This window comes from Peromyscus eremicus, chromosome 19 (assembly GCF_949786415.1).
Source record: "Peromyscus eremicus chromosome 19, PerEre_H2_v1, whole genome shotgun sequence".
In the NCBI taxonomy this organism is placed as follows: domain Eukaryota; kingdom Metazoa; phylum Chordata; class Mammalia; order Rodentia; family Cricetidae; genus Peromyscus; species Peromyscus eremicus.
The window spans coordinates 49516466-49530766 of record NC_081435.1 but is presented as its reverse complement, the minus strand read 5'-3'; the positions used below and the strand labels follow the sequence as shown (position 1 = coordinate 49530766).

Genomic DNA, 14301 nt, shown 5'->3' with positions numbered 1-14301 from the left:
GGCTGGGCGGCAGCGATTCATTTTCTGCAGCCCATAATTATCTTCAGAGGCACGCACTGTGTTGTATTTTCGGTGCTAAAACTGTTCGCTTCCACAGTGTCTATCACACTGTTTTGGTATCTCTTCACATTTTAGTTCATTAGGAACTCGGAAAGTTGAAAGTGAGCCCCGTCTACTGCCTATCTTGTTAGCATTTTTCTGTTTCTCCTTTTCCTGGGAGATTGTCTTTTTGAAGATCCTTGTTTATTATTTCTCACCCCTCTCTCTCGCTCCTTTGTTGTCTTTTCACCAGCCTGGCTGTCCAGGCTGGAAGGTGCTCAGGAAAGAACTTCTGGGAGTGGAGATAATAAACTCAAAGCCAAAAAGGTGGGCCTAAGGAGGAATGCAATGCAGTCCCCAGCCCAGACGCAGCCTGACTGGGGAGTGAAGTGGTTAGCTTCCCTGTCCTTAGCTGAGAGCAAGCAAAAGTGAATGGTCCGGGCAGGTCGGCCACCCGGGCACCGCACCAAAGCGTGTGGGTCAGTGAGGCTGGCCCTGCTAGGCCAGCAGGAGGGCGGCGGAAAGCAGGGCGTGGCGCTGGCCAGTGCGGGACCGGGACACCGGCGGCGTAGGGGGGCGAGGCGTGCTCGGGTCTATTCCGGGAGCGCGCAGGGCGGGGCGGGGGCGTCCTGCGAGCATCCTGTCTGGGGGAGGGGACGAGCTCGCCGCCGCCGGGGCAGCCCCAAGAGCGCAAGCCGCCCGTGCGGCAGCCGCTGCGCCCTAAGCTGGGCGCCCCGGGATCCCCGCCGGCGCCATGGACCGAGGCCGGGGTAAGTGGCACCACCGCGGCGGGCGGGGAAAAGGGACCTGGGAGATCTGAGGCCGGAGAGGAGTTGAGGAGGGGGTAGAGGTGGCGATGGGACTTGGCGTGCGAGGCACTAGACACTTGGGCACAGGTGCCTCCTGCAGCAGGAGCAATCCGTGAGTGTGAGCCCCCCGTGGCTTAGGTCTGAGTCTCTTCATGGGTGGGAAATCGGCGTGTTTGAACACTCTGTTTCCTAACTTTATGAAAGGTTCCCCAAGGATTCTTGAAGTCAGCGAGCTACCCCCTCCTCGCCACACGTAGGGAGAGGGTGGAATATGGTACAGGTTACACTCCTGGCACAGTCGCTCATGCGGCTCCCACTGTGCGCCCTGGGAGAAGCCCCAGGAGAAGCCCCGGGAAACCGAAGTTTGCAGCTGCTTTGGGAGAAGGCGGGGCTGCGTGAGCACGCTTCCGCGCCTCTGTGTGTGTTTGGTGGACGTTTTAAGAGTCCTGCGGACTACTGCAGTTAGGACTGCCCCGGGCAAAGATAAAGGCTTCCTGGGGCCTTAGGGTGGGAACAGCGCACATCTTAGTAAAGGTTAGGAGACTGCAGCGGCAGTGTGTCTACTTGAGCGTGGGGATAGTGTGAAAGGCCTGAGTCCCGCCAGCAGCTCTAGAATCCTGAGATCACAGGTGTGAAGGCACTGGGCAAACTGAGTGTCGCGTCTTTTTACCAGAAGCAGTTTCTATTGTTGTTGCTGTTAATGGAAAATTCCTCTCCCTTCCAACAATCATCTTAACAACCCGCCCCCTGCTTGCTCTGCTGAGGCCCCAGGGGCAAAAGGAAGTGTTTGGGCTGGGATGAGTGCTTGAGCAGGTGTGCAGGGTAACCTTCTCCACCCTGTGTAAGTTCAGAGGGCCTTAGAGGAGCCGCCACCCCATGCTCTTCACCACCCCTCTCCAACACAGAATTCAGCACCCACCTGCTCCTTCAGGATCTTTGGAGAGCAGGCAGACATGACAGAAAGGGCTTACGCAGCCGACTTCTGGGCAACGGTACACCCACCCACGAGGGCAGAAAAGCAGAATAGGCATTTCTCATTCCTTCCGCTCTCCTCCAGTGCCCCAACATCACATCTAACGCAAGGATCATCTTCGGATGTCACATACCATCCTGTCTAGTTCCTGTATCAAAATCTACACGGAGAACTAAGGTTTGAATGTTTGTAATCGATGTGGCCACTTCAAAATGCAGCCTCCAGACGTCTAGCTAGGTCTAGCTAGGACGTGGGACCTCCCAGGAATCTTTTGCTGCCCAGAGCATTCAAGGACTCTGACCTTTTCTACCTTTTTTTTTTTTTCCTTGTCCGCCACAGCTCTTGTCCCGGGGTCCCGTTAGTGCTGTGGTGTTAGCTTCCTGGATCTTGCTCCCTTGACCAGAAGTGAGCTTCTAGAAGCCAGGAAACGGAGCTTGTGAGACCGTGTCTGGCACATGATGGGAACGGCCCAATGTGGCTTATCAAGTGAGATGAAGCATGCTTCTTGTACATCTCAAGTTAATTCGTCATAATGTCCATTTTAAAAAGAATCCTGCAAAATTCTCACAACCGAGCTGTTCTGTGACCTGCTAGAGGCCATGTCAACCCTTTGAGTAAAGTGGCATGTGGCTGGAGTGCACAAGAGCAAGTCACCTTCGTTTCCCACCTTGGTAAACAGTTTCAAATACTGTGGTGAAAGCAAATATGGCCGGACTGTGGATTAGAGTGCAAAATCTGTCTGTGTCTTTAAGATAAAGTATAAGGGTTCAGAAATGGGGTTAGCAGACTGTGATGGCTGGCTTTATCAACTTGACACATTCTAGAAATACCTGGGAAGAGAGTCTCAATGAGGGATGGTCTCGATTAGGTTGGCCTCTGGGCGCGCCTTTGGAGGTGGGCGTGGGGGGCTTCCTTTGATTATGTAAGTTGATGTGGGGCCACCCAGCCTAACAGGGGGCAGTACCGTTCCCTAGATTTGTGGTGTGGACTGTTTAGAAAGGGAGAAGGTGAGCCGAGCACCAGAGTGCATGCTTTCTCTCTCTGCTCGTGACTGTGGATGTGACTTGCTGCGTGAGTTCCTGCCACCTTGGCTTTTCTGAAGTAATGGGCTGTCACCTGGAATTGAGAGATGAACTAAACCCTGTCTTCCCCTAAATTGCTTTTGTCAGGGTATTTTGCTATAGCAACGGGAAACAAAGGAAGACATAGCCTTCTTTGTTGTGACCCAGTCCTCAGGTGGATGTGCATACCACCCCCACCCCCAACGTGTCAAGCAAAGTTCTAAAAAGGCAGGTCTCGTGTTAGCCTCTCCCACCCCCTCAGGGTAGGGTCACCTTGAGCAGGCTAGGGTCACCTTAGACAAGAACACGGTCCAGCGTTTGCAGCCGTCACACCTGAGATCACCTCTTGCACTAGTTCAGTTTTTTCACATTGTTTTCCCTCTTGAACAGTTCGTGGGTCAGAGGTTATCCCCTCTCAAGAAAGCAGGCTGTGGCGCATTCCCAACACCCAGGTCTCTTTAATAACAGAGATCTCTTTTCTCTCAGCTCTCCAGGCTGGTAGCCCAGGATCAAGGTTAACCTCAGACGAGGCCTGTTCCTGGCTTTGGTCTTCTTTCTGTATTTTCACACAACTCTTCTCTATGGTCTTCCTCTTCTTAGATGGACACCAGCCCCGTCAGACTCAATCCCCGTTCTCATGACCTCATTTGACCTCAGCTCCCTCCTCAAGGCCCTGGCTCCAAGTGCAATAACATGGGACTTAGGGCTTCAATCTATGAATGGGTAGAAGGTAGGGGTGGACAGGAGACGGAAGTCAGTCCAGAGCAGCCACTGACATTAATTTGCAGTCGTTTTCTGTGTGATACACAGAGCAAGGTTTAAACACAGCCTTGATTTTTTTTTTCATTTTTATTTATTTTTCTATTATCAGCTTGATACAGTATAAATTCTTATTCTAATAGTGAAATGTTTGATTGAGGCTTGCCCAGTAATTGAGTAAAACCAAAATTTATTATAAGCCACAGTCATCCTAGGGTCCCCCCTGCTATATAGCCTCCCTGGTTCTGTGGGTTGCAGTCTGATTGTCCTTTGCTTTATATCTAGTATCCACTTATGAGTGAGTACATACCATGTTTGTCCTTCTGGGTTTGGGTTACCTCACTCAGGATGATATTTTCTAGTTCCATCCATTCGCCTGCAAATTTCATGCTGTCATTGTTTTATCTGCTGAGTAGTACTCCATTGTGTATATGTACCACATTTTCTTAAACCATTCTTCAGTTGATGGGCATCTAGGTTGTTTCCAGGTTCTGGCTATTACTAATAGTACAGCCTTGATTTTTAAGCATACTGCTAACTGCCTCCACGGTGGCAAGGGAACAGCCAAACCCTAAAATAAGCCTAGATTCCGAGTCTTCTGTCTCAGTTGCCCTGTGCTTGTCCTCTGACACAATTATACCATCCAACCTCCACGGAGCGAATAGGAACAAAGCTGGGAAGCGGGATTTCTCTTCTCACAGCAAACTGCCTTGGAATAAGCAAAGCAGGATTCACACAACCCAGTCATAGACATAGAAACCACTTAGAATAGACTCCCCCTCCCATGAGATTTCCCGGGGTATGCCTGTCACACAAAGAGAACTGGCCACCAGTGAGGTAGCACACGGGTAGGCTTCATGACTCCATCTTCCACAGGACAAGCTCGTGGAACTTTCTGTCCCCAGATGAGGCTAAAATGTGGAAAGCGGACTGCCTTCTCTTGGAGGTATAGATGTGAAATATGTGTGTGCAAGGCTTAGTATATGAGGAGCTCTCAAATGCTCTCTGTTACTCAGTCAGCTTACCTCCAAGGGCTCAAGTTCTGCACTCTCATCCTTCCCCACCATGTCAGGTGAGCCCGCCTGTGACATTTTTGTTGTTGTTGACTATATGAAGAGCTGTCAAAGGAAATGGGGGTGTTTGCGAACAAGACAAAATCTGAAGCGGCATCGTGAGAGTGGTTCTCAAACTAGCATCCCTACAGGAGAGGTAGGAGAAATAGCTCCCAGAAGTTTCTCTTAAAGGTTCACCGAAGGCTCCACTTAAAAGTGCACGGATAAAAGAAATGTTCAAAGCCAGAAGCTGGGTGTGGTGAGGAATGATTGTCATTCCAGACTCAGGAAACCGAGGCAGGAAGAGCACTACAAATAAACAAAAAATAAAGAAATGAAGAAGAGGTAAAACAAGTATTGCCTGGGCACACAATGAGGCAGAGGTTGAATAGTCCTTAACCAGTGTGTAGGCGAAGGACGACTGTCACCTTCACCTAACGTTCCAGAGGGTTCCATAGACACCTTCCTGCACACTATAGAGAACAGGGCTCCCAGGTGTGTGTCCTTTGATTTAAAACACTCCTCTTTTATTTAGCTGCATGCCACAGCACAGCCTTTATTGGGATTTCATGGATCAAGGTGTGAAGATGGAGTCTGAGGAGGAGAGGGTCTGATGCAGTTCAGAGCAATTATTTAAAAGTAGTGGGCTGGTAGGGCGGCACAGTGGGTAGAGACAGTGCCACCAAGCCTGGCTCCCTAAGTTTGGTCCTCAGAACTCGCATGGAAGGAGAGAGCTGACTCACTAGTTGTTCTCTGACCTGGGTATGTTTGGTGTGGTACGTGGACCCCCCTCTGTGGCACCTGACCCCCCTCTCTCATACACACACACACACACACACACACACACACACACACGCACGCACGCACGCACGCACGCACACTAAATAAATGAAATGTAAAGAGAGAAAGAAAGAGGGAGAAGGAGAGAGAATCTGTTGACCTAAGCAGACCTGAACCACTCTGGTTTCTCACTCTAGGCTGCCATCTTATAGCATCCCAACACCAACACCAACACCAGGCCTTTGCTGTCTGCTCCCTGTTCTCTCCAACAGCTCACTTCCTCATGCTGTGGGTTTTTTCTCCTTGCAGCTCTCAGTATTCCATGCCTTCCTCCGGCTCACTTCTGTTACTCCTGTGCAAACATTTCTTCTTCCCCGGGGCGTGTTTCCCAGCCTTCCCAGCTGCCTCTGCCTGCCTGCGGCTGCTCAGAGCACCGTGTGCCACACTGGTGGTCCTGTCCACGGTTGCAGTTAACTGCGGCATGGCACACGCTGTCGGTAGGAGCTCTCTGAGCACAGGCCTTTCCTAGCTTCTTGGTAGCCTCCTCCTCGGCTCCTCCCGCCATGTTCGGCATGTAGTAGTCGCCCAGGAAATGTCTATCAAGACGGTGAAGAAATGAAAGTGAGCGGATCCAGCTCCGCGTGGCCCCTGGCCGTGGTCATTTTCAACGCCATGATTGGAGGGACAGAAGTGTGGACGTTATCATCACACGTTGTTTGCTTTGCCTTCCTCCTTTGTAAGTCAGACCCCAGATCCTGTTGACTGTTACTGGGAAATGGATCTTGGGTGGCTGCTTCTCCTATATCCTGTTCCGCCTACAGAGTCTTCCTGTTTCTACTGTGGGCTTCTCCAGTGTGCCTCGAGGACCACTCCCTCTGTGTCTAAAGTAGTGCTGCCCTAATCTACCTGGGCTCCAGATCATGTCCTGTGGAGCCCAGAGAAAACACACTTCCTGATCAGGGTTACTGGGGTGAGATCTGGGAGTCTGCCATTTTGCAAAGCCCTTGGGTAAACTTGTTCTCACTGGTGAATGCCACAGTTCTCAATGCAGTGCTCTGCTGTGACCTTTGACCCTGCTCACACGACCTTCCAGGATTTCCTGTTCCCTACCCTAGGTAAGTGAGGGGTAGTCAAAGGCCTTCCCCATTTTTCAACCAAGTGGAGCTCTGAGGTCCAGGCCTATTTCTCAAGGTAGACAGACTCCTTCAAGCTACAAGTTCTCTTACTTTAACTCTTAAATCACCAAGCAGGATGTGGTGGCACACACCTTTACTCCCAGCAGAGGCAGGTGGATCTCTATGAGTTTGAGCCAGCCTGATCTACATAGATCTCTAGGCCAACCAGAGCTGCATAGTGAGATCCTGTCTCACAAAACCTCAAAGTAAATACATAAATAGCCATGTTGTTTTTTTTTTTATTATAGCCCATAATATATCTAATTCCTCCTAACTCTACCCTACATTTTTTTTTTCAACTTAGAGAGGCATTTGACATCTCCCCAGTGGTATTCACTTCGGCCTGCCCTTGTGGATGCTGAGCATTTGTGGAAAACTTTGGTCAAAGGCTAGACCACCCTGTGCTGATGGTCATTGTGTATACTGTCACTTAACAAATATTTTTGGGCTGGGGAGGGGGATGCACTGGGCAAGAAGGAGCCATGTGATAGGGAGAATCATCAGACAGAACTGATGCTGGGGTCCTTTTTCAGATTCCGTTTCATCCTTGAGTTTCTCTTCTGGGGCTCTTCCCAACCATGGCAGTAGCCCTAGGACATGGACAGAGCAGCCATTCTCTTTTGGTTTTTCGAGACAGGGTTTCTCTGTGTAGCTTTGTGCCTTTCCTGGAACTCACTCTGTAGTCCAGGCTGGCCTCGAACTCACAGAAATCCACCTGCCGCTGCCTCCCGAGTGTGCCACTCTCCTTCTAGCGTAGGTGAAGCGTCTGAAGTTCCGCATCTTCCTGAAAGAGACCAGTCCAGCATCACCTGCCTGTGGGGTCTTCTACCACACACCCCTCCCCTGTTTAGTTTCCCTAAGACTTTCAGGTACCAGTCCCTCCCCAGGAGCCTGGGCTTTTAGAAGATTCTAGTTATCCTTGACATGTGTCTTCTATGTACATGTGAATCCCAATGTCTAGGACTGTATTCTGCATTATATCCTCAGGCTCTAACTAGTATGCCAAATGCTGGATTTTTGTAGTCACATCCTACTTAGGTTGAACACACACCATGATTCCAGTCAATGTAGATACTATCATTATCCCCATCTTACAGATGAAGATATTGAGTCTTAAAAAGGCTGTGTATCTACTCAGCTCTGCCTACCTCCAAGCCTAAGTTCCTTTCTCATTAGTGTATGTTTATCATACAAAACAATAGGCTTCACTATGGCATTTCATGCATGTATATAGTGTGCTATGACCATAAATGCCCACAGTTAACCCAGCAAGAGGGGGACACAAGTATTTCCTCTTCTACTTCTATGTTGTTTCTTCTTTTGTTTGTCTTGTTTGTTTCTCGAGACAGGGTTTCTCTGTGTAGCCCTGGCTGTCCTGGAACTCCGCAGACCAGGATGGCTTAGAACGCAGAGATCCTCTTGCCTCTGCCTCCCAAGTGCTGGGATGAAAGGTGTACACCACCACCGCCCGGCTCCTATGTCATTTCTTTTTTTTTTTTTTTTTTGGTTTTTTTGAGACAGGGTTTCTCTGTGTAGCTTTGCGCCTTTCCTGGAACTCACTTGGTAGCCCAGGCTGGCCTCGAACTCACAGAGATCCGCCTGCCTCTGCCTCCCGAGTGCTGGGATTAAAGGCGTGCGCCACCACCGCCCGGCCTATGTCATTTCTTACATCTAGATTGCCCAGATGAGGGAAAACATGTATTTGTCTTAATGAGTCTGGCTTTCTTCACTCAACATGATAATTTTCAGTTCCATCCACTTTCCTGCCGGTGACATAATTTTGGGTTTTGTAGCTGAATAAAACTCCATCGCGCATACATACCTTGTTCCCCACCCCACCCCCCAGCCATTCATTGATGGTTTCTTGAGCTGATTTCTTAGCTTGGCTATTCTGCACGCGCCATAGTAAACATGGTGTGCAGGCATCTCTGTGTTATGTGGACTTACAGGTCTTTGGACATGTACAGGTCTTTGGACATCTAGTCAGATGATTCCAGCTTTTGATTTTTGAAGAGCCCCTACACCGATCCCCATTGTGGCTGCATCAATTTACATCCCCCACTCAAGAATGTATTGGGGTTCCTTTCTCCCCACCTCCTCACCAGCATTTATTATTACTTGTTTCTGAGCTGCGGGCCATGACTGAGCTGAGATGGAGTGGCTTTGCATTTCCTTGGTGGCTCAGGGCATTGGACATTTTTTCATAGACTTATTGGCCATTTGTCCTTCTTCTTTTGAGAACTATGGTTCATTTGTTCATTTATTAATGGTTTTATTTGTTCTTTTGCTGTTTAATTGGGGGGGGGGAGGTTCTGTATGGTTTCTCTGGTATTAATCGCCTTTCAGATGGGTATCTGGCACAGTGGACTCCGGGCTCTGTTGGACATTTGCTTGGCAATACGAAAGCTTTTTGGTCTCATGCTGTGCCATTTGTCTCTTAACATTGTTCTCTTCTGCTTTGCATGAATGTTGGGGGTGGGGGCGCTCACTAGGTAAAGACTGCAAGGTAGGGACGGGACAGGTACTAAGGAGAAGGAGCTCTGAACCATCCTGAGGGACACCCTCCATCAGTGAAGGGTTATAGCCAGGCAGCTCTGTGAGGTGTTAGGTCTCCCCCTTCCCAACCCTCCCACTGTAGCTGGTGTTTAGAATTAAAGAAGCCACCAAGGAGACTGAGCCAGGAGGGCCCCAGGCTGGGTTAATCTTCCATGTCAAATTCCATTCCGGAATGCCTGTGATGCCTGTAGTGGGGGGATAGAGGTGCAGAGGTGGCCAGGCATGATTCTTCCCCCTGGCACAGCTGTCAGGCCATGGTGGGGACAGAATGTGGCACCACATTGCGGTCATTCCAGCTGGGGGAATTCACCAGCAGCCCGCTGCCCACGAGGCAGGCCAAGGGCCTTTTTATAGCCCTCTAAGAACCAGGAGGAAAACTGATCTGCGAGAGAAAAGCAGAGCACTTGTCCTGGCCGGGCACCATTCTCTCAATCGAGTCCTTCCCAGAGGCCCACGGTGCTGCTTGGGCAGGAGAGGTGGCTAAGTGAGCGGTGTGTGTTCAGGAAGCCGGTGGGCTATTGGAAGATGGAGGACGGAAGATGAAGACGGGGACCAGCCCCTGGCTCTTCGAATCACCTTCTTGGGCTTCCGTTTCTTCATCTGGCAGGTTACTATGCAATGACTGTATTAGAGTGCAGAGGTCAATAGACCTCAACCCGTGGGCCAGAGAGCAGATTGATTAGTGCTGCTGCTGAAGAACTGTGCCCGTTCCTCATGTGTTGTTGATGGGCTTCCTCAGTGCACAACCACAGCTGAGTAGTTGGAACAGACCGGGTGCATCCTGCAAAGCTAAAACACAGGAACCATCTAGGCCAGCCGTTCTCAACCTGCAGGTCACGACCCTTTCCCAAAGGTCACATATCAGATATCTTGCATATCAGATATTTACATTACGATTTGTAACAGTAGCAAAATTACAGTTATGAAGTAACAACGAAAGTAATTTTATGGTGGGGGGTCACCACAACATGAGGAACTGTATTAAAGGGTCACAGGGTTAGGAAGGTTGAGAACCACTGATCTGGGCCCTCCCAAAGGTTTGTTCACTCTTGGTAAGGGCGTAGAGAGAGTGCAGACCCTGCAGGAAGTGCTGCCGTGGGGTGTATTCAGTCAAGAGATGGGAACGGCCTTTTCCCTCTGCTTCTCAAATTACTTTCAGCCTCACAATTATGGCGAATAAAATTTTAAGCAATAGAGTTACACTGGGTAAGTGGGAGTACTGAGCACAGTAGTAAGATGGAGTCTTACTCCCAACACAGCCCCTTCCCCTGTGAAAGCCAAGCAAACCCCATAGATTTTTGCTAAAAGAACACATGGAAGCCATGTGTCCTCCCTCAGTTGTGCAGTGGGGACCTGAGGTTCAAGGGCAGTAGCTTCCCCAAGGTCATGTGACAGAGCCCCCAGGGGGCATTGCAGAGAACCACTGATGTCCCAAGCAGAGCCTGCTGTTGGTGGCAGTGCATGGCAGCCAGGGCCAGCCCTGCTGATCCTGAGTCCCCAGGGGTCAGATCTGAGGCTTCTGCTGGACACTTTATGGAAACCTACCTGTGAATGACATCAGCATGGCTGAGTCAGGTCTGAGAACCTATTTTCTGAGAGACCCAGAACCAAAAGAAAATAAGTTTTAAATCTTTATTTTTTTTTTTTATTTCATTGGTACAAAGACTTAAAAAAAAAAAAACCCTCAGAGTGTATGTTACAATTGACATGTTAATTTATTCATTCTCCCCCTTTTCTAAAAGAGCTGTTATTCAGTAGATAAAAACATCTTCAAATCGGTGGCATCTTAGGATGGAGAAATTATGATAATTTATACAAAAGCTTTCTTTTGAAGATGGAATCAGATTCATTCATTTGTAGAATAAATATTTACCCTTCCTGCCCATTCTTGTTGGAGGGTGTGCTGAGGGCAGGTCCTGCTGATATGAAACCGAGGAAGATTTTTTTTTAGCTCCACTTGAACCAAGAAAACTGATCTCCTGGGACCGTGCCAGGAAACCAGAGAGACTAATGGCTTTTCCTCGCCTCTAGCTAGCAGCCAGGTGTGGCTCTAAAGAGAGCAAGCTCCAAAGTGAGGCTGTGCCTGTGACCCGAAATCATATCTGGTCGGCGTCCATCAAAGAGAATGTGTAAAGGACCAGAGGGCTCAAGAGACGCTTTGTAGCCAAGACCCTCGGGAACACTGCAGAGGGTATTGGGGGGGGGGGGGGGTAGAGAGGAGAGAAAGGCCCAGAAGGTGCTGAGGAGCGAGCAAAAATGCATGCCTGCAACCCAGAGCATCAGAGAAGTAAGCAGAGCGCCCTAAGTGCCTCCACAGAGGAGCCCCCTCCAAACACACACACACACACACACACACACACACACACACACACACACACACACACACTTGGGTCTCTGACAGGGTGTGTCCCTATTCTTGGAGGCTGTGCTTGTGATGTGCCTAATTATAGAGACAGATAAGCCCAGAGTCAAGGGCCTTAGCTGCCTGGTGGTGTCTGGTTACCTCTTTGGGATCCTGTCTGTACCTGCTTCCATTTAATCCTCTGTTTCTTCCACTGAAGCCATCAGGAGGCTCCAGGCAAGCATGGGAAGGTGCTCTGCGCACAGAAAGCATTCTGGTTTAGTTCTTCACAGGGAAGCTTGGAATCAAGTTTGTATCTGATTGTCTTTCTTAATAACAAGAGAGTGCCAGGCCATGGTGCCGCACACCTTTAGTCCCAGCACTTGGGAGGCAGAGCCAGGCGGATCTCTGTGAGTTCAAGGCCAGCCTGGTCTACAGAGTGAGATTCAGGAAAGGCACCAAAACTACACAGAGAAACCCTGTCTCCAAAAACAAAAAAATAAAAATAAAAATAAGCAAGAGAAGAACCCTAGTTCTCTGCTATACTTTCAAGGCTCTTGCTCATGTGCAACCTTTATGGACACTGGAGGAAGACAGCGGGATTGGAGATGCTCTTGGAACCGTTGTTATAGTCCAGCAAAGAATCTGGCTACATTTTACCGGTATCCTGAGGACTGGAGTCAGGCTAAATTCCAAAGTAATGGTTAATTTATTTGCTGAAGGAAATTTCAAGACGGAAGCATTCAGGCGGTATCATGGTTAGTCTTCACTGCTCTTCTTCAGGTCTATAAAGAGAGAAGACAAAAAACAGCAGTCACATCAAAAAATGCACAGTTTGGCAAAAGAAGGAGTTGAGTTTAGGATTGCAGACAATGCTGATGAGCTGCTGAATGGTCAGAGGTTCACGTTTCTAGAGTATCTGTCTCTGCACCAGGACGATTGCAGAGGTGCCCAGGGGTGAGACTTCACCCGTCCAAGGCTCCAACCTGTACACCTGGGAATTCATTTGAAAGGAAAGAACCTGAACTCAGAATACCACCAAGAGGTTCCCTGCTGGAAAGCAACTGCTTAGGAAAGAGTTTTCTCCGACTCAGCCACCAAGGCATATAGAGGCTACCACAGCTTGGTTCCAAGGCATATAGAGGCTACTACAATTTGGTTCCAAGTCATATAGAGGCTACCACAGCTTGGTTCCAAGGTATATAGAGGCTACCACTGTTTGGTCCCAAGGGGGCCAGGCTACATCTTGAGCTGGCAGCAAAATGTGGCAGTATTTGTCCTGATGGTGCTGATTTTGTAGGCAGACTAATGTGACCCTTCACTTTACGTTCCTGCCTCCACAATGGACTGTATCCCCTCAAACTATGGACCAAAATAAGCCCTCCATCCCTTAAGTTGCTTGTGGTCAGGTATTTGGTTAAGCAGCACCAAAAGGAACTAACGCATTCTCTTTGGTGGAATTTAAATGATTATTGTTTTTACTGCGTCTGACCTACTTTTGTGAGTATGCAGGAGCATGTGTGTAGGTCCTAGAAGACCTTGTTTCCTTGGCGTCCTCTATCCCTACTGGCTCTTGCAATCTTTCTGTCTCCTCTGCCTCTTCCACAGAGTTTCCTGAGCACTAAGGGGAGGGATCTGATGGAGACAGCTCACTGAAGTGTTCCAAGGTCTCTCAATCTTTGTACTCTGTCCAGTTGTGGGTCTCTGTATTTGTGCCCATCTACCGCAGGAGGAATCTTCTTGAGATAGGGAATCTCATTGGCCCAGGACTTGCCAAGTAGGAACAGTGAACCCCAGGAACCCACCTGTCTCTGCTTCCCCGGAGCTGGGGTTACAAGCTTTTGTCTAACCCCGTTTTTAATATCTGAGACACCTCCCAGTGTTGTTTGCCTATGATGTGTCCTCTTACTGACCTGTGCTCCAACCGTCATTGCCTAGAGCTGTGTGACCTCAGGCAAGATATTTAACATCCGTGTGTCTGTTTCCTCATCTACAAAATGGAAATGATCGTGATAGTGCTATGTGGATCCAGAGCACTGCACACAAACCAGATCACTCCCTCATTACTGCTTCAAGTCTCCCCCACTTTCCTGACGGTCCCTGCTCATCCTCTGACTTAACCAACACTTAACTGGATTTGATCCCTGGAAATGATGGTGGAAGGAGGGAACTGACATCTGAAAGTTGTCCTCTGACCTCAACTCATGGGTCATGGCATGTGTATGTCCATTCTCTCTCTCTCTCTCTCTCTCTCTCTCTCTCTCTCTCTCTCTCTCTCTCTCTCTCTCACACACACACACACACACACATCACATACACATATACACACACACACTCTTCACACACACTCATCATATACACACATGCACACACACACATACACACACACCCATCATACATACTCATATACACACATGCACACACACACACACACACACACACATCACATCACATCACATTACATTACATACACACTCATATTGGGTAGCCCAGGGTGGTGACCTTGATCTAAAAACTCTTCTGCCTCCCTACTTCTGGGGTCACAAGCCTGTGCCACCACACACACCATCCTGTGAGAGTTGTTTTAAAGGCATCTTTTGCCTTCCTGGACAGGTAAGGTCACCCTGCTGTCGGTTGCAGAACAGAGTTATCTCACATCCTTCTCCACTAAGGTGTGAGCCCATGAGGGCAGCAACATGATTTCACTTAGTGTGGGCCACATTGGCGTGGCATCTAGCACAGCAGTGTGGAACTGC

General features: G+C 49.2%; 1 protein-coding gene across 1 annotated transcript in view; it reads left to right on the top strand.

Moving 5' to 3' along the window:
- Positions 1-745: 745 nt before the first annotated feature.
- The window catches only part of Afap1l1 (actin filament associated protein 1 like 1), a 59776-nt gene continuing 46220 nt past the window's right edge, over positions 746-14301 (top strand). The window contains exon 1 of the mRNA XM_059246519.1: positions 746-809. Within this exon, the coding sequence (XP_059102502.1) occupies positions 794-809 (16 nt within the window). The 5' untranslated portion in view covers positions 746-793. The remainder of the gene's footprint in view (positions 810-14301) is intronic.